Raw genomic sequence first — 27,850 nt, forward strand, 5'->3', positions numbered from 1 at the left:
TCAATTAAACTGTACTGACCACTCTTTTAAGTATCTCACAGACACTTGTTGAAACCTGATTATGCACCAGGTGTTACACTCGTCATTAAGATGTGTGATGACCCATAAATTCATCTCCTCCAGCAGAACAGTGTATATGGAAGTGCCATTTTTTCCAAACACCTCAAAATGCTTCAGGCACAAAGTTCAGGTCTTTACACACCCTTTGGGCCAAAGAATCAAACCCATGGAAAATCCTCTCTATGACTCACAAGTGGTCAAAACCCAAGACAAGATCGGTGCATCTTGGTGCTTTCCAAAAGAGAAGGGCAGATCAAGACCACACCCTGTCCTGTGTCCAGATGTGAACTGGCCCTTCCTTCTAGCCCCAGGCCCTTCGGACACCTGGTCCTGCCAGAGGGCCTGGGAGGAAGTGGACAGGACCAAAGGCCCCTCCCTGCCCTCAGGACACACAGGAGGACCCAGCCCACCCCAGCCCACCCCAGCCCACCCAGCTGAATCTTACTCACTCAGAACAGGAAGCTGCTTTCAGAGAAACGAAAAGATCACTTTCAGCACTATTTACTGCAAGAAAATACCAGCCCAGATCACGGCCCTGGAGAGTCAACACCTACGAAGCAACAGTGAATGCGACAATGCAGAGGCAAAAATAATTTACTGTAAATATTTTTAAATCCTTCTCCCTGAAAGTTCTTCATTATTTTGTAAAAAGCACAGATACACTAAAGTTTACATTTGACACGTAAAAAATAAAGAGGAAGAGGGGAAATTCACCTATTACCCTAGTTTGAGGAACTATCCTTAAAATGAGACATCGAGTTACAATAAATGTATCTTCTAGTTAAATAAGAAAAGAAAGTCACATTATCCAGAGTCCTGTATCGTAAAGCACTCAAGGCAAACCTAGCCTGAGACACATGCTGGGGCACATCCCGATACACAGCTGCCCCCAGCACTGACTTCCACCCAAGGCCAAGTTAACTGACATATCGGGGCTAAGGGTCTCTCATCACAGGGCACAAAACTCTTTCTCCTGAAAAATTTCCAGGGAAACAATTTTCCCAACAAAGACTCTGTTCCCTCATGACAGGAAATCCTATATCCACAGACGACCAATCCAGTCACTAACATTCCCCCCGCCCTGCAAATGAGTGGGCACTAAGCTTCCAACAGTTTATTTCAAACAGAGGTTCTTCCTGTTGCTCAGCCACCTTCAATCAGATACACAATCAATGCCTGAAGACTCAGAGTCCAACAGGAAGGCTAGCAAGTCTGGACAATAAAAACGCAAGGGGTAGAATCCACAGCAGATGGGAAGCAGTCTCAGGGACTTGCCAATGGAAGTTTGCGAAAATATAAGTGGGGACACTATCCAAAATGATGACATTGTACTCAAAACTTGCAAGGACCCAAAAGGAGGTTTCCAAAAGAGGTGTGTGTCCAGGAGTCACAGGAACAATGAGGAGATGCAAAATAATTAAAGAAACACATCTCCTTTCATTTTTTTTTTTAAAGATTTTATTTTTCCTTTTTCTCTCCAAAGCCCCCCGGTACATAGTTGCATGTTTTTAGTTGTGGGTCCTTCTAGTTGTGGCACGTGGGACGCCACCTCAGCATGGCTTGATGAACAGTGCCATGTCCACGCCCAGGATTCGAACCAGCGAAACCCTGGGCCGTTGCAGCAGAGCACGCAAACTTAACCACCCAGCCATGGGGCCAGCCCCTACACATCTTATTTCTGTATCTATATACAACACAGTAACACTGGGTGATGCACCAAGGCTGGCTGCCTGAGAGATGCAGCTAGTGGTCATGGAAGTAGCGCCGCACTAGGCCGCTTAGGTCTTTAACGTGCCTTCCCTTTCCTCACAGCCTTGCTCAGAGGTACAACCAATACAATGGATGGAAGGGTGGGGGGGGGGGGCGGGGTCAGGGAGAGATTGGCTCAGTTCGCCCTCACCAAGCTGCCTGCCTCTCCCTCTTCTCTCTCCACCAGCACAGGTTAGAATTCTGCCTAAAAGCCACCCTTGCACTAAAGAGAAAGCGCCCACGTGTGGGTGGAGGCAGCTAGTGCTTCAGGAACAGCAGTGACCTCACACTGCAAGGTCCACCCACCCCATCACATCACCCCCGCCCCATCTGGATTCCTGCCTTTGTCAGGACTGGACCCAGCCGGGGCAGCGCTTGGGCGCTGTTTCACTGGACATCACAGCTGCAGAAACAGGAGAAACAGGATCATCTCCACCCCTCTAGTCAATGCAAGTCCTACGTTAATTCACCGGATATTGTCCATAGAACGGGATGAATACTCTCCATCTCCAAACTGAGGGGAGTGCTGCTTTCAGACGAAGACCAGCCTCCACCACTCCATTCTGAAAAAAGTACAGACAAATAAAAGTCACTAATTTTTTAAGATCATGATTATTTTAAACATTTGGGTTTTTATACTCTAGTTTCTCTTCAGATCGTATAAATCTTTCGCCTTTTAAACATTTGGGTTTTTATTTTATTTCACTGGGTTTGAATATAAACTCTTAAGTAAAATTGGAATGTTTGTAAATTCCTAACAGAGGAAGTTTATTCTTCAGTCAACACACACACAGACACACAGACACACCCACAACTCTGAATACTTTTCAAAAGGGAAATAACACGTTGTTTGCTCATCTGTTCTGGTATAATTCATGATAACATTTTCACGAGGCCTTCCGGATGCTGAGGACATTTTAACATTTAGTTCTTTTTCATGATCTAACCATAAAATATCTCTAAATTTTCAGTTTTTTAAAACGTGTGCAATATATCTTGAGAAATTCTGACGACAGAAATGGTGTGGACCTGGCCTGACTGAGGGGGAGGTGACCATGCAAGGACGTGGGGACACTACACAGAGAGCCCATAGGCTCCACAGCTGTGTTCTCAGGGTTGATGTTTGGTTCTGGATCATTCTTTGTTGTAGAGAGATGTCATGTGTGTTGTAGGATGTTTACAAGAAGCCCTGGCTCTACGCACTAGATGCCAGTATCCCACAGACATTCCCAGTTGTGATAACTAAAAACGTCTCCAGACATTGCCAAACATCCCGGGGCGGTTGGTGGGGGAAGGCGGTGGGGGTGGGGGGGGGCGCAAAATTGCCCGTGGTTGAAAACTAGTGCTCTTTGACTAAACTCTCCATGTTTCCTGGAGAATCTTTAAACAACCAAAATGGTTTTCCTCTACTCCCCAGGCAGTCCTTTCAAGGACAGAAGGCACACACTGGCCTCTGTCAGCAGCCAGCTCAACAGTTTACCTCAAAAATGTGCAAACAAGATTCACTATTCTCATTGCCTGGAGCTTTTTCTCTTTTCTCTCACATAAATCCAGTTTTTGCCTTTGTTCCTCACTTGGTCTACTAGCTGACTCCTTCGCATGTGAGAAAACAGTACAAAATAACTAACTCATGTCCAAAATAACTCATGATGTCCAAACTAACCCATGATGTCCAAAATAACCCATGATGTCCAAAATAACTCCTGCTCTTTCATATTTGTAAACCAGACTTCCCCTCCTTATCCCCAGGCCCCATCCATCCATAAAGTGAAGAAGCTCAAAGACACAGGGTGGGGGAGTGGCGGGGGTGGCGGGGGGGTGGGGAGGGATGGTGATTCATTAAAAGAATTCCCTTAACCTTGAGGGTATTATGCTAAGTGATGTAAGTCAGACAGAGGAAGATAAATACTGCATGATCTCACTTACATGTAGAATCTAAAAAAACCCAAACTCACAGAAAAAGAGATCAAATTTGTGGTTGTCAGAGGTCGGCGGGGGGGGGGGGTAATAAGGGACTTGGATGAAGGTAGTCAAAAGGTACAAACCTCCAGTTATAAATCCTGGGGATGTCATGTACAACATGGTGACTACAGTTAACAACGTGGGATGGTACATCTGCAAGTTGCTAAGAGTGGATCCTAAGTTCTTTCCCAGGAAAACAAAAATTTGTAACTATATAAAGTAATGGATATTAACTAAATTTACTGTGGTAATCATTTCACAATGTATGTGTGTCAAGTCATTATGCTGTACACTTTAAACTTACACAGTGTTATATGTCAATTATATCTCAGTAAAACTGGAAGAAAAAATAAAAATAAAAAAATTCCTTATGATTATAATATTGAGTGTTTTTCTTTTTACAGGGCGTCGAAATATGCCCGCAGCTGGGTCAAATAGTTGGTGTGCTTCCAAATTAAAGAATGACATACAAGGCCAACCCTGATGGCCTAGCAGTTAAAGTTTGGCACGCTCCACTTCAGCGGCCAGGGTTCGGTTCCTGGGCGTGGAACCACACCACTCATCTGTCAGTGCCATGCTGCCATGGCAGCTCACACAGAAGAACTAGAAGGACTACAACTAGAATATATAACTATGTACTGGGGCTTTGGGGAGTGGGAAAAAGAAAAGAGGGAAAGATTGGCAAGAGATGTTGGCTCAGGGCAAATCTTTCCCAGCAAAAAAAAAAAAAAAAAAAAAAGGATGAGATATACATACACACAAAATACCTCAGGAATCCAAATTACAATCTAATTTCAGGTTCTGACTCACGTACACACATATGAACCCCAAAGGAACCAGACTGGCCTCAGGGAATCCCTGAAATTGTAAAATTTTGTGTAGGAAGAAGAGTATGTGCATTTTTTTCTGGAAAGAAACTGCATGATTATCTTCAAATTTTCTAAGGAGTATACGAAGCAAACAATGTTAAGGATCTTTGCTCTTTGAAGAACTGAACATTATCTCAGTGGGAAACTAGTTGCCCAGCTCATCACAGCGAGGGTGGGGGTAAACCACCAGGCCCACAGCACATGCGAACATGGGAAACTGGCCTAAGGATTCACTGGGTCTCGCTCAGTCCCTCTCAGGGCCCCGTGCCTATCCTGCCACGTCCATCTCGTCCCTTTCTATGGATTTTGCCTATGGGTGTGTCCCCTCCCTCAGCCTGCCTGCCTCTCCAAGTCTCTCTGCTTCCTTCCTCACTTCCCAGAAGCTCACTGTACCCCTTCATCTGAGAGGGCGCTGACACTCATATTCCTGAAAATATCAAATGGCTCAAATACTCCACATGCATGCTCTGGAAAGTGGATGTGGGGTCACAGAACCCCCACCCTGGCCCCCAGCAGAAATGTCTGAAAGAGTACAATCTCCTGAGGAGCAGAAGCCATATAGCTCACGGCTGCATCCAGGGCCTGCTGCAGTCTCCAAGGCTGATGCACGGAGTTCAAGGTCTTCTCCACTCTCCTCAGGCCTCACAAGCCACCTGCCCTTCATGGACTCTGTGTGGCCCTCCCAACCTCCTAATGCTCTTAAAGCTTTTCCTCCTCCACCTCCCTCGCCTCCATTTGGAAAGAGCTAGTAACACAGTATTACAGAGGGGTGCCGAAAACTAAGACCAGTCCCACCGTGGCAGCCCACCACAGGCATCTCAGCAAGGTGGACCTCCCTTCCCTCAGCTCTTTACACTGGAGGAGGTCGAAGGGCTTCTTCCTTCCTTCCTTCCTTTCTTTCTTCCTTTTCTTGCTTCCTCTCTTCCCTTCCCTTAACTTCTCTTTCCCCTTCCCCTTCCTTCCTTTCTTTCTCACCTTTCTTTCTTTTTCAAATTCCTGTACAGGGGGCATAACCTCTTCACTCCATTTATTCAGATGCTCTGTGAGGAAATTATTCATTTATGAGACTTTCCCAATGAGCTAAAATGTGGCCTTCTGAATGTCATTTTTTTAAATTAATTTGGGGAAAAGGAAGCTTTAAGAAGTGCTGTATATAACTCTCTGCCTTCTTAGGCCAAGATTAGTCTACTTTCACCTCCCGTCATCAAGAAATTGAATATCCTCATAATTGCCCCTTCTCGTGCTACCTAGTGACACGTGGCCTTTATAATCTGTTCCACTCTTCCCATTCGAGGCTGCTGGCGCTGTGCCTGTTGCCAACCACATCTCCTCCTAATTTGCCTTTTTCATTCATTCGACTAGTATTTACTACTATTAATGTGCAGAAAGTGCATCTGATGGAATGTGGATGAGAAAAGAAAACATCCGAGATGGTTGGCCTATGGGCTATCAGAAGCCAACGTATCTCCAAGCAAAGAATCGAGGGGGAAACGAGAGGAGAGGGAAGTCAAGGCCAGCCAAGGTTGAAGCTTCAGCGCAGATGCAGCAGAAGGATATGGCATAGGCCTGGGGTCACTTCACCTTCCCACCTTCCTTTTTGTCAGGTTTTGCACCAAGTGTTAAAAGTTCTCAGATCCTGATTTCTATGCTTCTTAAATAACATGTCAATTTCCTTGTTCTGTTCTTCGTTTTAAAAGTAGATGAATAAATTTATTATAATTTTCTAAAGAGGCTAATTTGTCTTTTTATGCCACTCTATTAATTTCTTAATGGACTCAGGGGCCTTCAAGAGAAGAGATACGTTCCCCATATTGAGATAATTTTTCAACGATTTAGCTATCTCGTTTATTTCAAACTCTGCAACACTTTCTTCTCGTGAAACCACAGCGTTCCCACAAAGGTTATTAATGATGCTGTGAAGTGGGATACAGAGCTTCGCACCTGGGTGAACTACAACGAGGAAACTTTTAGCAATCCTTGTCTTTACAGCTTAATTATTTTTTTCATGATTTTTCTCCAAACTCCTCCGTGGGCTCATGGCGGGCAGGGACTGTGCAACCTCCACAGAGCATGGAGCATCACCTGGCCAGAAGTCACCCTGCGCCCCCGTCCCCAGCCTGGCTCTCTGGTTCACTGTCATAGCTCTGGCTTCTTGACTTGCTCAACTTACCGAAGAGCAAGAGGGATGCTGGATCAAGCCCCAGAGTCTCACAACCAGACACGTTCTGATCGTGGAAATTCTGCAGCAAAACGCCCAGCACCAGCTCCTGGCTCATCATGTACTTCATAAAACCATCATCTTCCGATGGAACCCCAAACTGCAGGTGGTAGGTTATCGTGGCATTTTCACCACTGAAAGTCAAACCAAACAGACACAGTAAACATAACAATAGGATTGCACCACAACTCACGAAATTGATTTTCGCAATAACATTTTTTTTTTTTGTTCTGCACATTCTTCCAGGTACAAAATAGCAAAGAGTGTACTGTCCTAGAAGAACCCCCTCCACGAGTCCATCACAACAGTCCAGGTGAACCTAACCTCCTCCTTCCACCCAGAACCCATCCCCTGGAGTCTACTGGGAGAAGCCATTGAAGGGATGGACATGACCCAGCTATTGTTAAGGATGATCCAAGGGCCGGCATGCGGTCTGCTCCAACACCAGCCTTATATCCCCAAGGCGGGCCAGGCAAGCTGGTTCTCCTCATGTATCCCCTTCTCCAAGTTCTCACACTACATGTATCTCCTTACCCCTACAAGTGTGTGTCAGGGCTATTCAGTTTAGCCAGCTCAGGGTCCAAAGCTCCCTGTCATCAGCCGGGTGCAGAACTCCTGAACTCCCACAGGCTGCCTGCGCGCCAGCAGCAAATCATGCCTTCCCAGTTTGTCCCCAAAGTAAGAAATTTTTTCTGCCCCATTTCCACTCCTGAGGATCCAGCTTTGCAACTCTCAGGAGGGGGACCTAAGGAAGGAGAGTTTTCACCTTCCTAGAACATATTTCTCCCATTTCCAAAATAAAAATAATCATAGGGCTATCCTCAGCTAAAATTAGTAGCTTATCCCACTTGTTAAATGCTGCCTCAACATTTAGTCTTTTCACAGTTATCCTATTACCTTGGTTCAAGAAGGTCTAGATTAAGAGCCAGCAATAAAATAATGAAGAAGCGGTCACATCTGAGACTCTCACCCTGGGGCAAGTTTTATAGACACACCAGTCCCAGGAGCCTGAATCAGAACACTGTTCCTGCCAAGGACAGGGAGAGGGCTCCCTCTCGTGGCCACAGGTCACACAGGCCCAGACTCTCACACTACACTAAACTCTACCACAGCCAAGAAGTATGCCAAACTTTGCGGTTCAGACGAATAATACACGGTCAGCACTCTGAAGAAACCCACAGTTTCAAGGATGCCACTTGGGACAGGCTTAAAAATGCACTTTCAAACTCTGTGCCAGGTACTCTGGTTTGCAAGTGACATTACCTGTGCTCCACCTTCGAATTATCGCTAATGATGGCAACATCTTGACACACAGCCACCCTGCACTCCTACGGACAGGGACTAGGATTGGCTCACAGAAAGGACCAGAAGCTGACCTTCAGAAGACCAGGCTGGAAGCTGAATGAGAGGATTGCGCTGCCTGACCTGGCCTGGCCAGCCCATCCTCATCCCACCAAGTCAGGTCACTGAGTGAATTCGCATAAGGCTGAATCTTGAGGGGAAGACAGGGATTTTCAGGGAAGCGGAGAACGCTGTGGGCTTTGCCCCAGCTGCCTCCACTAGAGTGGGTGCAGCAGCTGATGAACCAATGGGCATTTTCCCAGGTTCCTGTCGGGCTGGTCCAGGGCTGAGACCAGGATCCCCTTGGAGACACAAAAGCATCTGCCAGGGATTTCGCTGTCTCTTGCCCACAAATACTTGAGTTTTTCTTTCAAATATCTTTTAAAAACAGATTCTCTAACATCAAGTCTTCAGGTTTCTAGCCATGTTTTACTCAGTTGTCTGATGGGTTTTTCCCAATGTCTACCCCAACCCATTATGCAATCCTACCTCCTCTAGACCCATAACGTGGGGCTGGATTCTCAGAAAGACCCTTCAGGCTGTGAGCGGCTTTCCTCTCTCAATTCTGCCTCAGTCCTTGAGTTTCAAGTTGGGGCGAGTGCACAGAGGAAAAGGTGTTGGGTCTGATTATTCATTTCTCCCCCTAAATTTCACTGGCATTTTAATACTAGTGGTTTATGATTAAAATGAGCAATGTCAAAGGAGTCACCATAAAGTAACATGCACATTGGGGATCCATAAGGAACGAGGAATAGAGTTGTTGCCAAGGCAACCTGCCACCATACACATTTCCAGACTTCAGGTCCATTGTGCTCCTGCCTCATTGTGCTACCACCGGCTTTACATGCTTCCCCTCCCAGGCCTACTCATATTATGGTTTGGGAAATGTATGGCTTGAGAGGGAAACCTCAATATAATACTGCCTTTGATGGTCACATTCCAGGGATATCTTAGGAACAGTGGATAATAAAGCTTTGCCATGTAAATCTTGTCCTAACAATACAAAAAGATAATCAATGACTGACTGCTCTACACACATATATCCTTTTACCTAAGTGTCCATAGACATATACAAAAACATTAAAGATTAGGAGGAAATTTAAAAACAAAAAATACATATGTATGTACATATGCTATACATGTATAGTATGTAAAGTATATACGGTAAATATATGTATAGAAGAAATCACACCAAACTGTGGATGGTTGCTCATTTCACAGTAGGGAGCAGAATTCACTCTGCGTCTGGAATTGACTGGCACACATAGTGTCCAGGGGCAGTGGGGCAGAGGGTAGAATTTTCCTGCAGTATCTAGCTTTATATTTGCAATATTATACAAAGAGCATGGCCTCCTGCATTACTTGTGTTCCTCAAAAGCACAAGCATGGATCATATTATGTATATCCCATCATTATCTGAGATCTATTTCTATTTCTACCCTTAGCTTATTTGGGATCTGCTGGTAAACAGGACTGGTGTACCTGGGACTGGCCTTTCCTTTCTTCCCTGGGACCTTGTTGAGTCATATAATTAACCTGGGCTTCATTTTTCTCCTTTGTAAAATAAGAGAGTTGAGCTAGTTGGTCTCCAAAGACCCTCCCAGCGCTGACACTATGATTCTATCTGTCACTGGTTCCCTTCATGCTTTGAGACTTGGAGAGTCCTTCTCGGTAAATGGTGATGGGTGTCATTTTCCAGAGAAAGAGACCAACACGGAATCCTCCACAGTCTTACCTGAAGTCCACTATTTCCACCGAAGTAAAGTAACGACTCAGAGATGGGGATGAACTGTACACATCTGTGAGCTAAAACAGACAGGAAAAATAAAACCACCACACTCATCATTGCTGAATCATGTTGCACATCACCTGACAAAGCAGAACTGCTCCTAGACACAGGGGATTACACTCCAGCTGGGAACTGCCTCATCCAGAGGCTCTCGATCGAGAAAGAGGAAGGGGTGGGCCTTCTGCCAACCAAAACTCAAGTTCACACTCACATAAAAGAACCTCATTTATAAGGATCAGGCCAGGATTTTCAACATCTCTTCTATGTTTCGCTGACACCTTGTGGCCTTCATGGTGAGAGTGGTCAGCAGCCTGAGCCCACACAGACTCAAGAGAAGGAGAGAACACCCAGTGGCTGGGAAGACTGCAGAACAGGCCACTCGGGGCCTGGGACGTCACTGGACAAGGGCCCCTTCTCTTCTTTCTCCAGGGCTTCACTATAAGGAGAAACAGCCTTACTAAGACACTTTCCCCTGGATGATGGGACCAAGTGGGCTGGTCTACAGTTACAAAGACATGGAGTTCTTCTTTTATACATGAAACATTGCAATCATAAAAAATAATGACATTTGTCTTCCCGTTACCTAGGTTTCATGTCTTCACATATTACCATATTGAGTTCAGCCCTTTACTTTAAGAAATAGAACGAAGCTAAAGCTCCTCCTACACACTATTCCGGTTTTCCTCCCCCTCCCCTGATACTAACCATTGTCCTGAAGTTGGCAGGGATCCTTCTCATGCACATTTTTACAAATGTAATACTTCTTCGTGTAATCACATCAATATATAATTTGCGTTTTTATTCAAATAAAAAGTACCATATTCTACATAATCTTCTAAGACTTGTTTTTTTTCACTCAAAATATCATTTGAGATTTACCCATAATGGTCCATCTAGACTGAGGTCACTCAACCTAACTCCTGACTCCTGCACAGACCTCGTTCAGCGATTGCACCGACTTATCCATTCCCCTACTAATGGTCAATCACGTTGTTTCCAGTTTTTCCCTATTACAAACTATGCTGAAGTTACCATCCTTGACCATCTCTGCACCTCTCTTCTTACACATGTAAGAGCTTCCCTTGGGCATCCACCACGAAATGGACTTGCTGGGTCCAAGAGCAGGTGCATCTCCAACTTAACTAAGTCTTGCCAAATCGTTCTCCATTTTACTCTCCTCCCAGCAATGCAGAAGTGGTCCATTTCCCACAGCTTTGTCAGCACTTAGTGTTACCAGATTTTTAGATTTTTGCCAATCTGAGGGCTATAACATTGTGCTTTACATTGTTTTAATTTGCTTTGTCTTGCTTTCTAGTGAGGTTGAGTATCTTTTCGTGTGCTTAACTCTTTAAGATTTCTCACCTTTGGATTGCCTATTGGTTTCCTGTCTCTCTTGGGATGTCTTTTTCTTATCTGTCTGAAGTGATTGGTGTTATATTCTGGATACTAGCTGTTGGATTTAGGTTATAAATATCTTCTCCCAGTCTTTGATTAGTCTTTTCATCACGTTTCAGAGATGTGAATCCTAACCGAGCAGCACTCAAGACCATGGGGCTGAACATATTTATGTTGTACTTCTTTTAAATTTACATTTGCAGGCTAAATGGCTTGTTCTTTAGCAGACAGGTTGTAGCATAAAGCAGGAGGGCTGCGCTGGGATCTTGTCATACTCTTCCAAAAGGACACAGCTCTGGGGCTGGAGTGAGCCCATGGCCAGGCCTCCAAGAGCCCAGCCAGGGGGCCGGCCCCGTGTCCGAGTGGTTAAGTTCGCTCACTCCGCTTCAGCGGCCCAGGGTTTTGCGGATTCCGATCCTGGGCGCGGACATGCCACCGCTCGTCAGGCCACATTGAGGCGGCGTCCCACATGCCACAACTAGAAGGACCCACAACTAAAAATATACAACTATGTACTGGGGAGATTCGGGGAGAAAAAAGCAGAAAAAAAAAGATTGGCAACGGTTGTTAGCTCAGGTGCCAATCTTTAAAAAAAAAAATAGAGCCCAGCCAGACCCACTCCTTCCCAGCCTGAAGCCTCAGCCCTGACGTTCTGGAAACCTCACCGCATCCAAGGGCACCCTTGTGCTGAGACCACTGTGCTCAGCTGCAGCCATTACAGCTCAGTGCCCCATGATTTTATCCAGGAGCAAGCAGCAGCAAATACCCAAAACAGCAGTGCCCTGAGGGAGCTCTGCCCATCTTGTCTCCCACCAGACTCCAAATGGAATCTCAAGGAGGCTGCATTTCCACAACACACCCCAACTTAATCCACCTGGTGACAATTCAGTCTCTCAAAGGTAGAGCCAAGAGGACGAGGGCACCTACAGCTTATACTCCCCAAATCTTGTTATTATTGCTGAGATCTTTAGAGGAAACTGATATCAGGGCACAGCGACGAGCTAAAAACACCTGCGGAATCTGCCCATGTTCAGCTCTGTGCTAGAGCTAAGGCCTGAAGATGAATGATTAACACCCACTTCTCTTGGACATGGAGAGTCCAGTCTGTAACAGCGCATCCGTGTGGATGTTAACTCATTTCATTTGTGCTCAGCAAATGCAAATCCCCCGATTCAAAAAGCAGCCAAGAGAGAAGTAGCCAGAGGCTACTCACTCAGCCCCTCACAGAAAACCTGGAATAATCATCCCAGAGTACAAACTCCTGTGATCAAAGGAGCCATGAAATGTCTTGCATTTGGGGACCCAGAAACTGACCCTGGAGTGACCTAGATGGAATTGCCTCCTTCAGAAGCTTTTGTAGGAATCAAATGAAAGCCAAATGAAGAGGACTCACCCCATTCAACCTACCAGCTGCAGAGAAGAGTGGAATGGACAGCAGGCTGGTCTTGCTCAGATATTATCAAAACTTTACTGCCTGTGAACCACCTTGACAGGATGACTAGGACTTTCCAAACCAACTCTCATGGTCTGGCTACAGAATGCTTACATTGCACAGAGAACATTCTCCTGCATTTCCCACTCCATGAATGATGTCATCATCCACCCACGCCGTGGCCACCCAACCAGGACACTGGCACCACGCTCTCCCTCACCCCAACATCCACCCAGCCATTAAGTCCTTTTGAGTGAGAAGACCTCTGAAATCTCACTTGACTCCTCCTTATTCCCCCTGGTGCTGCCCGAGTTCAAGGCCCCCTCACCTAAGCTACTACAATACCTTCTAACTCAGCTCTCTGCCTCCAGGGTTTCTCCATCATCGCACAGAAAGCCTAAAACGAAAAGCTGACCACATCCACCTGCACATTAAAGTCTTTGAATCCCTTACCAAAAAGTGGGGAAACCTTCATGATCTGACTCCTCCCTTCCTGTTCAGCCTCACCTCTGCAAGTCCCCACCACACAGAGAGCTGAGGCCACAGGACACTGCGAGCAGATCCCCTTCTCTGCTGTCTTATCTAGAACACTCCCACCTCAGACTTCAAGACTCATCCTGAATACCACTTCCTCAAAGAGGCCCTCCAAGCCTCCACCCCGGCTTGTTTAGATGCCACTCCAACCCACCTCAGATTGTTTAGATGCTCCTCCTTTGTGGTTGTAAAACACACTGTACGTATCTCAATGATGGAACATGTCGCTCCGGTTCATAACTATCTATTTAATTGCTTCCCCTACTTGGACAGTGAGCCCCAGTGAGGGCACAGACTTTGTGGCCCTGGCACCCGGTGTGTTATTTAGTGCACCCTAGATCCTCAGTGAAGCTACAGGGTGAATGAAATAGAAGACCAGAGTGAGGGAACAGAATGGTGTCCTCCAGGATGTGGGTAGCCAGAGGCCAGAATTCTTCCCTCTGGCTTTGTGCTACAGAAAACACATTTCGAAGCATCGGTTCCTGCCGAAATCCACACAGAATCTGAACTTGAAGCTACTTGCTCCATTGTTCTAAGCCAACTGTTCTAGCAGAATTCGTATTCCAATGTGAAGAAATCAGTAAACGATGTGTAAGATACCATTACCCTTTTGGTGAGCAAGTGAGGCAGCTCCTCTTCAGAAACACACTCTTCTGGAATCTTTAGCCTGACCAAGAATGTTTTATTTGATGATAATTCAAGTATTTCGTTTTCATCTTCATCGACGTAAGTTACTAAAGAGAATGGGGGGGTGGAAATAGAAAGCAAAAGTAAAGTAAATGCATGTATAAAATAATAAATTTATTCCTTTCATTGGCTGCTATACATTAAAAAAAATACAATGAGCATTTATCGAGGTTAAAGCCTGGACACAATAAGCAAGGACAAGCAGAAATGCTTTCTGCTCTCAGTAAGACCAAATAAAGACCCAGCGTTGCCCCCATCATGATAAAAATTTTGATTGTTTGCTTTATGCCATAAGAGGTCTCAGACTCCACTGAATACAGACTTGGGGAAGGGCTGTCAGCAGGGAGTGGGAAGAACATGAATTTCTTTGTTAAACTGAATGTGCAGCTTAGCTATGTACACAGGTGTCGAGACAAGCGCTGGGAGACAGTCTAGGGGGTGAACAGTGGGTGATGGGGAACAGAGAGAGAGCAAGCGACCTCACTGAGTCACCTTCAGTTCTGTGCATATGATGAGGAAGTGTCATCATCCATCAGAACAGAGAGGGGACAAGAAATGAACACGTGAGCCCATGTCTTGAAATCTCCCCAGGAGGATGGGGACAGGCTGGAAGCCATCACTCTGGAGTATTTCCCACAGGAGAGGAATGTTGACACACTGTTTGAGGAAGGGAGACCAAACTGCACCAGGATCCCCAGGGCACACAGGACTTACATTCCTGGGTCACTGAGTTCCGTGTGGTTGCGTGTGTTCTAACGACGGTGAGCTAATTGATGTGTAAGCAGTTAGAGCTCATGGAAAAGCACACAAAGTCAGGAGCCAGGCGCCGGGAGCTGGCACTCACGGTGCTAACTCTGCTCCCCCGGCTGGCTGCCAGCCTCACCACTGGGCCCACACAGGGACCAGCTCCCTGGCCCTGAGAAAGGCGTGGGTGGACAGAACCAGGTGCTCATGTTGCGGTAGACTTTTCTCTCAAAGCCCATGCTTCAAATGTAACATAATCAGCCTCTTTTATTGGACTCTGAAAAGGCCAGAATGGAATAATTTCAGAGTTTATGAAAGAAGGGCAGGTGAAAAGAAGTAAGAATCCTGAGAAGCATTCCCGGAGAAAGTCTGGAAATGTGAGGCATTAGGAGCAAGGGAAGGTGCAGGAAAGAGGTACAGAGCAGGCCTGAGACTGCTGGCTTAGAAAGGCCTGCTTGAGGCTGGCCCTGGGGCTGGCCTCCCGGAACTGGGATTTCCAGAGGGTTCCACCATTCCCTGATAAGAGTGGCTCACTGTGCCTCAAGTGTTTGTACAAACAACGTGGCTTATGCGAACATCTCTTTTCCTTCTCAGTCTGCAATTTTATTATGTGCCAGGCAGAGGCTGCCTATGTGACCAGCACCAGTAAAAACCCTGGGTACTGAGTCTCTAATGAGCTTCCTGTAGACAACATTTCACGTGTGATGTCGCAATTCGTTGCTGGAGGAATCGTGTCCTGAAATTTGTGCCTGGTTTCCTCCAGATTTTGCCTTATATCTTTTGGCTGTAATAAGTCATCGTCATCTCAGTGACTATATGCTGCATCCTGTGAGTTCACCCAGCAAATCACTGAATCTAGGGGTGACCCTGGGAACCCCAAATGCAGGGAATTATCCCTGCCTCCTTATTTGTTGTAAATCACTACATTACGTTGTCTGACAATAAAAGTTAAGCCCTCATAGCAGAAAACTTGCAAAGTACAGGAAATTGTAGCAAAGCAAGAAAAAGAATACCAGTAATCCTTTAATTAAAAGGATTTTCCCCCACATGTTATATCATATAGTTGAGGTCTTAATGAGCAGATAATTTGTACGCTACTTTTTGTTGTTTGTTGTTGTCATTGCTTATTTGTCTTGGTTCTGTTGTTGTTGTTGTTGTTAACATATCAGAAGCCATTCCCCACATGTTTGAAATTCCTTGCAAAGATTATTTTAACGGCTACATAAATGTTCATAATTGGCTCCATTTACTTAAATCTCACTTTCAGTGTTCTGAGCTTTCCACTGTAATGATGCTGCAATGGATACATCTTTGAGTGTTACACCCACTAGGTACATTTCCATAGCAGATATCAGGGCCTTGGAAAGGAAGAGGGGATGCCGGAGGATGGATACAGGTTTCACACGACTGCTGAGCTCAAGGGCCCTGAGAACAGACGCCAAGTTCTAAAAGAGGTCTCTACAATCAGCTCTAATGACATGTACTGAACTTGAATCATCTGAATAACGAATCTGAACCAAGACCTGGCTAAATAGCTGTATTTGTTAAAATAACAAGAACAATGAGTTTACCCAGTCCGAAGTTTTTATGTCACTAATGAGACTTCAACTGGGCAGCATTTTCCATGTAGAAAAAACGGGTTTAAAAAAATCGCAATACATACAAAGAACATTGGAGGTACATGAAAACTGCTTTTTGGCTGGAATATAAGACATGTGACTGGAGAGGGAGGCCTTATATGCCAGATGTCTTCAGAAGTTAATGGAGGGTTGTTAAGTGTCTCACGGGAAGGAGGTGGAGGTGAATCTGCTGGTGGTGGACGGGCAGAAGGGGAGGCAGAGAGTCCACTGGACATGAGATTGGGAGAGACCAATTTTGACAGACAGCAGTGGGAACTGGAAGGAAGGTGGGAGGGAGAAAGCCCAGGACAGTGCAAACAAAGCTGGCTTTAAAGGGAGGTAGACTTAGGTTGAACCCAAGTTTTGGCCAACATTAGCCATGCGACCTGAGCTTAAAATGAAGACATTGAGGTTTAGAGAACATGCGGAATTTGTTCACAACAATTGAGCTAGTAAGTAGTAGGGTCAGGATACATTTATCAACTCAGACTCAGAAATCATTTATATTTTACAAATGTGGAAACTGAGGCCAACAGGGTTGAAGAATTTGCCTAAAGTTACACAACAGGATGGTGGCAGAGCTGGAATTAACCTGGTCTCATGACTCCCCATGAAACTATAACAGGTAAGCTAACTGGGGAAGGGATACACACAAATCGTAGTTTCACATAGATAATGATTGAGAAGATGAGTTATTTCCAGGCAGAGCTCTCTAGCAGACTATGACTAAAACTCAGGAAAAATGTGTAGAAGCACATCTAGGAGTCACCTCCTGGAGGGGATGGCTGCTGCTTTGGGACTAAATGACTTTCTCAAGGGAAACAATGGAGAACGTGAAAAGTAAGAAGGCTGAAGACAAGCCTCACGCACCACAATGAGAGGCTGAAGGCTAAAATAGCAAGAGACCTAAAGTCCAGGGGTTCTGTAGATGGAGAGGAGCACACGAGAGTAACAGAGCCGAAGGCTTCCTCCTATTTGCAGGGGACAGAGAAAGGCCATTGGGTTTCATGATCAAGCAATTGGTGGTGACCTTGGGAAGAACAATTTGGGACCAATGGTTTAGGAGTGAGCAGGAGGTAAGATCCAAATGCAGACTTCTCTTTCTAGAAGTCTGCCAGTGAAAGAGAGAAAAATTATCTAAATGAAGGAGCAGATTCTGACAGAAGATTGTTTTGAAGGAGAGAGAACGCCGACACATTTCAAGAGGCCCAAGTTGAGAAGAGCCTGAGGATATTTAGAGAGAGATGGAGCTATCTGAAGGTCCATGGGTCAGAGGAAGCTGGAGAGGATTCTGTGGAGAACACAGGTGAAGAAGTCAGTCTTCGGAAGGTGGAGAAACACAGGAGACTTGAGGGAAAGAGAAACAAGTGAAAATGCAAAGAAATTTGAAGGTCCTGGGCCTACAGATTTGCTATTAACTTCCTGCTGTCAAGGACCTTCGTAGCTTGTAGCTTGTTCATGCTGTCTGCCCAGGATTTTCCCATGAGTCATCCTACACCAGAGAGCATTGCCCTGTGCAACCTGTCTGTCTGCCAGGACCATGTGATATCCTAAGACGTAGCTCTTATTCTCAACTCAAAGGCAAAACAAATCCATACAATACAGCATTACTTAGGAAGTCCCCACTTACACCTTGCTACTTTCCCTACTCATGGAAAAGCCTGTGTATTAAGAGAGCAAAGTGGTCAGGTAGATATCCATAATGCTGGGGCAAATCATATAGGTGTCCCTAGAGTGTTAAAACTGACCACTTTTAAATCATATATCTAATCACCCACCTACTTGTCACAGTTTGATCTTTGTAACATTTCAAACATTTTGCCCAAACCAAGGAAGGGTTTCATTAGTTAGGTGTTACTCAGGGTCTCTCCCCTCCCTGGTTGGGGTAAATTAGTAAAGAAAGTCGAACCCTTGAGGATGCTTAACTGATTCGCCAAATTATCCAGAAAGAAAACGACTTTGAGAGAGAGAGAGAGAGAGAGGAAAGGCTTCTTTCCCACTACCCTTCACACCAAGGAATTTATAATTCCTTAAGGAGAAGGAGAGAATTCATTAATACCCTTTCCTAAAAAGCTGGGACAAAACCAGGCCTCCAGACTCAACAGGATTCCCTGGACTCTGCCCACAGAATTGGCCATTTTAAAAAGATTTCATTGTCTGCTGTGAGACTGGCTGAGTACTAGCCTCTTCCCCATAGAGTGTAGGCAGCCCCAGTTCAATGACTTCAGCTGAGCCATGATCCTGAATTTGTCATCACTTCAGTGGCACACTAAGGGCAGAGTAGGGGGAGAGCCCACCCCCAGTGCAGGCAACAAGGGTGCACAGTCTGTAGAAAATTGACAATAAGAAAACCAACCACAGGGGGCTGGCCCCGTGGCCGAGTGGTTAAGTTCGCGCGCTCCGCTGCAGGCGGCCCAGTGTTTCGTTAGTTCGAATCCTGGGCGCGGACATGGCACTGCTCATCAGACCACGCTGAGGCAGCGTTCCACATGCCACAACTAGAAGAACCCACAACGAAGAATACACAATATTGTACCGGGGGGGCTTTGGGGAGAAAAAGGAAAAAAATAAAATCTTTAAAAAAAAAAAGAAAAAAAAGAAAAAAGAAAGAAAACCAACCACAGGTTGGTCTGCTCAAATTATCAAGTGGCAGCAATTCTTAACGATGTCAGTGACATGATACACCTCCCGACAGCGCACCTCGCCCTGGATGCCCCATTTTCCTGTCCCCAACTAGTTACCCTTTCTGTTCTGAGACGTGTTTACTGTTCCCTTCTACGTCCACTCCAACTCCACAGTTATTCAAGCCCCCGTCCCCAAGCCTCAGTCTGGGGACTACAGAGCCCGAGACAGGAGAGCGAGGAGTTGGGAGGAAGGGGAGGAGGAAAGCACCAAGTAGCTATGATAGGACAAGACTGTGTGACTCAACTTCACTTTCAACATCCAGACGTGGGAGTTGATGGGAAGAGGAAGTTATCAATGCTCACAACAAAACTACTGTCCTCAGCAAGATCAAGGAGGTGCAGCACCTCTTATTAATTTCTCCCTACCTCAAAACCAGCCCATGGCCTCAAAGAATCACCCAGGCCACCTCAACAATGCCCTAAGTCACTAAGTGAACATGGTGCCCATCCGAGACACTCACGCTGGAGGTTGGCACCTGTCTTCAAAGTTTTACTATTCCTTCAGAGACTATAAAATCTTGAGATTTTTATCTCAAAAAGGGGTGGGGAGGTGGAGGAACATGAGGCGAATGGCAAATGTAGCTCCTGAGGAAAATTCCCAGGACTCCCTCTGGAGAGACTCAAGGACTCCCCATTCTTGCTCTCATCCAATGACTGGGTTTGTTATGGAAAGCCCGACTCAACCCAAATTCTTATGGAGACCAGACCACCCTCAAGACTATCCCAGGTCCAGAAGAGCCCTCCCTGCAATCACCCCAACATACAAATAAGAACAATTTTCTTCTTTCCTGTTTTGAAATTGAAATGATTGCCCACAGGAGGGTACTATAGTTATGCATCATAGAAACCTTAATAATACTGAAAATGATAAAAAATTAGCAACGACCTAAAAAGCTTTAAAATGGTGTGGAAGAATACATCATGTAGTATTAAAAAAGATATCCACAAATAATTTTTAATAAATTGGCAAAATGGTCTCAATATAACATTAAAATCCAAAAGGTAAGCCACAAGACAATTAAAAAAATCTGATTTCAAATTATTTTATTTATTTTTTATTTTTTATTTTTTTGAGGAAGATTAGCCCTGAGCTAACTATTGCCAATCCTCCTCTTTTTGCTGAGGAAGACCGGTCCTGAGCTAACATCCAAGCCCATCTTCCTCTACTTTATATGTGGGACGCCTACCACAGCATGGCTTGCCAAGCGGTGCCATGTCCGCACCCGGGATCTCAAATTATTTTTAAAATGCAAGTAAGTAAAAGACTAGAGGAAAACATAGCAAAATATTAATAATATGTATGGGCTTTCTGAGTAACATGTATTATTTTCATATTCATAATAAAAAATAAATAAAATGAGATAATAATTAAAGTGTATACTTAGCACCATGTAAGTTTTTGTTTTGTACACACATACAACATAAATATAACAGTTATTTCTAAAATAAGTTAAAATAATGACAGCTTACAGATACATGTTCCATAAAGTTTTAAAAACTCTTTCAAATACATTATTCATATTATCATTATAATAATATACCATGTATATCAGATGATGTACAATAATTATCTTTAGTAAACAAATTCTACAAGACAATTTTTCAAACAAGCAGGTGTAGAGATACAATAAAACATAAATTAGCATTTAAGTAAATTAAAAATTTTAAGAAACCTTCAAGATCCAATGGGTAGAATTTAAAGGAAACCAATAGTGTCCATACTTCTTCTAGAGTTTATAAAACAAACAAATAAAAAATGAAATAAAACCAAAAAACAAGAATTATGTATACCTCCCACCCATACAACATATTCCAAACCAGTTTTAAATTCATATTATAAATAGTGAAATAGTAATGAGTACATCTTCCATTTCAGTGTAATCCATAAGCGTTAAACAAATTCTTAAAATGCATCAACCTAGCCATGTTTAAATCCTCTTACCTCCAATAAGACATAAGCTTACGACGATTACTAAAATGAGACCTAGGAAAATAGAGGTGATGACCATCCACAGTTTGCACCTTCCAATCAAATTCTTATTACAGGAGCTCCAAGGGCTTTCCTTGTTAGCCTAGAGAGCAGAGGGAGATGGTGAGGCAGTCATTTGCTTTCAACAAGCATTTCTGAATACTTACTACGGGCCAGTGATACAGAAATGAGTGCAGCAGGATCCTGACCTCAAGAGGCCACAGTCTACTGAGTCAGGTTTACAAAGGAGCAAAATGGAACCCCACAAAGGAGTTAGCCAGAAAATGCTCTGGGGGCTCTGAGGTGGGAAGAATAGGCAAGATTTAAGGATGGACAGAGAAAGGCATTCCAAACCTGGGAAAGAGCATCCTCAATGTTGACTCACAATGGAATTGGCCAAGAGACTGGTCTGATGGGAATCTGGGTTTCAGAAGCAAGTAAGGAGAGTTAGGATTAGAGAGAGTGGAAGATTGGAGCATATTTGAGAGAGTTTTGAATGTAGCCAGAGCAGTTTGGGCCTAATTTGGTGTGTACTGGGAACCTGTTGAAGGTTCTGGAACACAGGAGCTGAACTGAAGATTAACAGAAAAACGATGTGCAGTTTAGAATGGACACACCAAGAAAAAGCTAAGAACCTACTGCTGTGGCCCACACTTATGTAATAAGGGCCTGGGAAGGGAAATGAAGGGAAGGACGGTAGAGACACCAGGAAACAAGCTGCAAGGGGCATAGTGAGGCGGAGTGTGGAGTTAGAGGAAGTAATTACAACCACCATGGTTTATTGAACACCAACACCATTTCACCTCATTCTGACTGCCCTGCAAGGGAGCCATTTGTCTATTTCAAAGACACAGTTCAGAGAGCTTAGCCAGAACTAATACCAGCTGTGCATCACAGCAAAGCTAGAGCACTCTCCCTCTTGTCCACAGCCTCTGGCATCACTGTGCACAGCTCCAGGTTACAAACATGCCTGGCTGCCGTGGGGGGCCTCCACTCTCAGTGCCACCACCTGCCCCTAAAAGGTTCCATGACTCTTCTGTTTCCCACTGAGCTGTTAGGCAATTCCGACATGGAGACCATGGGAAACAACAGACTATGATGGGGAAAAGCGTGTTTCTCTATCAGGATTCCAATTCCAGTTATACCACTTAAAAGTAGGGTGACTATCAGCAAGCCACCGAAATTCACCAGCCCCAAAGTCCTCAACTGTACAACATCTAAATAACAAATCTAGCTCACAGGGCTGTGGTAAAAACCAGAGATCAGGTGCACGAACCACTTGCTAAACAAATACTAGGAACTCAAGAAACGGGAGCAATCGTTACTCAGAGTGTTCACTTGTCCCACAAAGCAGGAACAGGCAGTTCCCAAGGCTCACCCCTGAATCGACACCTAGTTTACTTTCTCTCCTAACGTGACGCTGGTGGCCATCAGAAAAGGAAATTGTCCACAGTGGGAAGGACTACAGCTCAGACTTTCTCAGTGAGACGTTCCCAAGGCTGGCCGCCTATCAGAATCACCCAAGGAGGAACGTAAACTCCACATACCTAGGCCCTACTTGGACCTCGGGGACCAGATTGCAGGGGAGGTGGGGACAGGCCCAGCCTGTCATTTTCAGCCTCCCAAAGTAAATCAATTGCTTGCCCAGAACTGAGACCTCTGGTCGGAAGCCTTTCACTCTTCAGAAGCCATGTCCAATCTCTCCTTTTGTGGGGGCCCCCAACCACCCCCCTGCCTTATCTGGTTTCATGTTCAAATAGAAACTGATACTGGCCTTATCTTCCCAGGCAAAGTGACAGCATAGGCGGAAGGGCAGTTCTTAAACTTCCCCGTTCTTATATCCCACACTTGGGCCTCATACAGATACTAGGCAATTAATGAATGCGTGTTGCTTAGTTACAGAGTACTCCAAAAATTTTAAGAATGTACTGTGAGAAAATCTAGAGTAGAGGTCACACTGGAGCCCCTGCATGCACCTTACACTGGCCCTTCAGGTTGGGTGTGGGGGGCACGGTGAAGGCCCCAGAAATATGTGGACAGAGGAAACCCTCTCAAGTAAGTGTCTCTGGAGTCCAGGGTTGGAGCCACCTCTCACCCACAGCTGAAGACTGAGAACTGCTCCAAGGTCATGAAAGCCAGGGGCTTAAGAAGGCACATGGGGGAAAGTCTCAGTACAAGGATGCTTTAACTTCTCGGGACAGAAACAGAGCTTCCTATTTACAGAGCTCCCAAGACACGTGCCATTTTCAGTCCTTATACAAGAGACAGTGGGGACGATTAAAATGAGTACAAAATGAAAAGGTCTGGAGTCTCAAATGAGCCGCAGAATGAGGGGCCACCGGCCTCTTTGGCCTCTTGTGCCTTCATATACGTTGACCCTCACAGACCATAAACCGGAACCCTGGTGGTTTGAGGAGACCACCACTCTGTCACTTCCTGGGGGAACTGAGCTCAGAATCACACAGCCCTCATCTGTAGGAAATGCCTCTTCCTGTCCAGCGCCAAGCTCCCACCCTACACCCTGGCTCCCTTCACTGTCCTGTCATCAGCCCAATTGCAGAGACCACTGTCCTTTGCATGATTACTCTTCCCAGACTTTAGTCATTGTAAACAGTCTGTCCTCTCAACCTAACGATAGACTACAGGGCTCCTCAGTTGTCTGTACATTAGAGTCAACCGAGGACTCAGCGTTTTTTAGAAGCGCCCCAGGAGCGCTTTGCCTCACTGTGCCTTCAGGGTGGGGAGCCTCTAATACAGCAGATGTCTGCTACCTGTGCACACTGGGTCATGAACACACACGGCCTCCTCCACTGGCTTCCTCGTTCTCTCTTGCCCAAATTCCAGGTCATGAGGAGAGGCCACAGGCAGGGTCTCCTTCAGGGTGCCTTCCAAAGGGTTTTGCAAACTGCATCTTACATTCTATGACTGCATCATATGGCTCAAGAATTTTTGCGGCTTTTCTCTAAACAGTCCCCCAGGTATTCACATCCCTCCTCAGATAAAGATCTAAATACACAACACAAAGTCCCAGAACAATGACAGGACTACCCATCTCTTAGATACAAAAAGGTCTTCTTCGCTTTGGCTCAATCATGAGCAGATATTACACAGATCACGGAAAAATTTGTAAGCATGTAGTAAAAGCTTCTTACAATGAAGACTTTGTAATATTCATTGTGGGGTTTAATCCACTTGTTGGTCCAAGCACAAAAAAGGCAGTTGACTCTTGTCCTAAATTCTGAACAACAAGTGGCAATGGGGCTAATTTTTAGCCAGCCCGTTCACATAAGTCTTGGCCTGCCTCAAAACTATCAATGTACTGGATGATTATTATTATAATGATGCTACCATGTCTCTGTGACTTCTGTTTGGAAACTGAGGTCTGAGCCCGTGTAATGAGCCATAAAAAAGAAAACCAGTCTCACTCTATTATGCTCAATTCCTTTTTCACTTTTGACCCATCTATACTGCCATGTTTACAATAACGGAAAGCAAGTGAAGTTCACTGGCTTACATTCCTGTCCCTCAAGCACCAAACCCAGATAAAGAAAGAGAAAGAAGTTCTTTCCACTGCCATGATGGCCCTTCCAAGCAGGAAGAGACCCAGGAGATGGCATGTCTTCTTCCCAATGATCCAAAACTCTCAGCTGTCCACCCATCCACCTGCCACTCTCTCACCATTTCAGATACACCACTCAGCGCCTCATATTCACTTCAGTTCCTCAACTTACAGAAATTAGTAACACATAACTTAGACAATTATACATAAATGAGTATAAATTATATATTTATATATTTAAGTGATATGTTAATACATATCTATACATATAAACTAAATCAAGAAAAACACCATAGGTTTGAGCCCTAAAAAGCCTAAGTTCAAATCTCAGAGCCACCCCTGAGGGAACCTGAATATTCTGGTAACTCCTCTGAGCCTCAGCTTCTTCACTCAGTTTCTTCTTCTGTCAGCTCAGAATACCGACACCTTCCTCTTAAGTTTGTGGTGATAATGAAATGCATTTATGTATGAGAAATATTTGGCACATGATAGGTACAAAACACGTGGCTAATAAAAACCAGGGACTTAAGCTACATTTCAAAATTGGAAATCTTAACAGATAAAGGCGACCTACACACAAAATGCTTAAGAGTCTGAATCTGTAATTGTGCTAGCCAACGCTTTGAAGGATGCTACGTTAATGGGCTTTTCAATTTAAAATGCACTTCTACTTATTCTGTAGAACCAAAGAGAATGATTAACACCTCAGATGAGGGGTTTTTTTCTCTTTCTTAAAGTTTTTCCTGTTCAAGCCTTTCTAGAATGTAACCTTTTACCTTCATGCCATTCTGTTAGTCACCACAGCTTTCCTACCGGGTGACCTACAAAGAGAATTCACAAGGAAGTCTAGGACATCTGTACACACCTGACCAAGGAGGAAGTCATTAGAACATGAAAGAGCAATCTCTCCTGGGCAGGTGCTAAACAATGACAAAATACTGATACCCTACGTGTGCTTGGCAGGCTCCACTCCTCACTGTTTTCGAGGAGGCATTCCCCGGCCACTTTACATCAGCAACATTTGACGGCTCAGAAAATACAGACCTTAGTGCCTTGCGCCAGGACCCACGTTTTAGCAGTGAAAAGCATCACCAGATCTCTGGGTTCCGTCCTAAACTGTGGAGTCTTTGGGGTGTCCTGGGCTTGTCTAACATGAGGTAGGTATTCCCAATTCCCACTCCTAGACATTGCCTTGGAGGAGCCACACACCAAGTCCACGGTTGTGGCCGCTTGCACAGGGATCAGACCGTCTCCCTCCAACTTCTGTTCTTCTGTGGCGTTCATCTTTTATTCAAATATAAGGCCCTCAACTACTCTCCAAGTACCTGTAGGTACCCATAAAAGCACACAGGAATCAATGCAGAGGCAAAAGCAATGCTCCCAACTTTTGAATTTCCCGCTTAGCCCTGAAATTAACAGTTGAGCAACCAAAGGGGTGGGAGATGACCTAGAAAGATCAGGATGGAACCCTACATATATGGGGAGTTCCATGTACCAGTAAACCTCTGGCCAGTCTCAGGGGTTAATCAGAAGGTAGATGGCTCAGAATTCAGTCTCTAGTGTTTTACAAGCATTTGACGAAAACGGATAATGCTCCTGTCACTGCTAGGGCTGAATCAGAAAAGAGCTTAGCCTAAACATCATCTTCTTTAGAGACTGAGACCATGCGTAGCTAGCTCTTTGGGACAAGAACTTTGAAATTATTTCCCTTCAGTTGAGTAGGGGAAGTTCACCCCGCAGCCCTTCTCGTTCTTGCTGCCTTCTCCCCTCTCCCGTCTCTCTTCCTGCAAAATCAAATGACCAGGTTGGAAAAAGAAAGTGTGTGTCTAGGGGATGGTGAGCCGGGATGTGGACGTGGCGGGGGAGGGGCAAGGGGGGGGTCGGTGAGTGAGGGGTAGGATAGGGTGGAGGATGGGTGGAAGTAGCAAGGCGGTAAAGAGATTCCGAAGAAAAGGAGAAGCCTCCAGCGATCACTCTAGTCCTCCCTACTTAGAAAAACTGAAAGTTACAGAACTTCTTAAAATCACTTCTACCTCTGAGAGTTCTCTCTCTGAAGAGGGGAGCGGCACACCTCACAAGTAGGATTCCCCACGCTCCCTGGGGGCGAGAGGGGCCGAGGAGCTCGGGCAGGCTCAGTCTGGAGCGCTCCACTCCGAATCTTCCAGCGCGCACCTGCACCCGCGCCTGGCCTCCGGCGCGCGCGGAGAGCTGGCTGGAACCCGCAACTCCGAGTGCCAGGCCCGGGTCCTGGCCGGCAGCCTGGCTCAGAGTGCGCTCGGATCACGCCGCCAGCGCCAAGGAGACCTTACCTGGGCTGGGTAGGGCTCCTCGGGTGAAGTGATCGTCCCTACGGCTCCATTGAGAGGGGTCTGCTCGTCCGGCTGCCCCTCGAGCACCGAAAGCTCCAATTCATCGCCCGGCGATGGGGGTCTGGCCCCTTCCATGAAGGGGCAGAGGAGGACTAGCCAGCCCGCGGGCAGCAGAACGAACGCACCCGAGGGTGCAGAGTCCAAACTGGCCTCCCGGGTGACTCACCCTTCACCTGTGAGGAGGGCGGGGCGGGGGAGACCTCCCGAGGCGGGAGGGGCAGAGCGGGCCGATGGGGGGCGGGGCGGGGAGGCGGGGCGAGCGGGGCGGGGGGCGGCGGGGGAGGCAGCCCGGGCTCCTGCAGGGTACAGCCGCAGTGCCCGGCCGGTCGTGGGTTCCAGAGCAAAGCAGATGAGGGCTGTTTTTCTGGTTTGTTCTGGAAACCGTCTGCTCTGCCTTCCCCTGTCGGTGCAGATACAAAGCAGAAGCTGAGCCGGGGGCCTAGATGGGTGACGGGCTGAGGCTTGGATGGGCCCAGCAGAGCCATGCCACGGTAGAAAGTTGGCATTCCACCCCAAGGAGCTGTCTGTTGCCAGGGCTTGCCCCAGCTTGCATATAATCAACAAATAATTATGCGTCTCCTGCATGCCAGGCATTGTGCGAGATTTTGAGCATCTGAAGATGAATAATACCCACGAACACACTCCTTCCTTTTACAAGTCAAGCGTCAGGCAAAAAGACAGTATTGAATGGTGGAGGACACAGCAGGCTCTGGAAGCACGCTGCCCAGTTTAATCCTCTCTCAGAGGGTTCCTAACTGTGGGACCTTGGGCTTCATCTCTCTGTGCCAGAGTTTCCTCATCTGAAAAGTTGGCATAATGTTAGTACCCACCTAATGGACTTGTTGCCAGGATTAAAAGAGTGAATGTCAG

General features: G+C 45.8%; 1 protein-coding gene across 1 annotated transcript; it reads right to left on the reverse strand.

The window, feature by feature from the left end:
• Positions 1–638: 638 nt before the first annotated feature.
• On the reverse strand, positions 639–27,502 carry C18H3orf52 (chromosome 18 C3orf52 homolog). The gene is made up of 6 exons (XM_008530306.2): positions 26,921–27,502; positions 21,026–21,155; positions 13,956–14,083; positions 9,935–10,005; positions 6,811–6,992; positions 639–2,372 (listed from the first exon to the last, which is right to left on the reverse strand). The coding sequence occupies exons 1-6, from the start codon at positions 27,053–27,055 to the stop codon at positions 2,266–2,268; spliced, it is 753 nt and encodes a 250-aa protein (XP_008528528.1). The 5' UTR covers positions 27,056–27,502; the 3' UTR covers positions 639–2,265.
• Between the last annotated feature and the right edge of the window lie 348 nt (positions 27,503–27,850).

Source organism: Equus przewalskii, chromosome 18 (assembly GCF_037783145.1).
Source record: "Equus przewalskii isolate Varuska chromosome 18, EquPr2, whole genome shotgun sequence".
Classification (NCBI taxonomy): domain Eukaryota; kingdom Metazoa; phylum Chordata; class Mammalia; order Perissodactyla; family Equidae; genus Equus; species Equus przewalskii.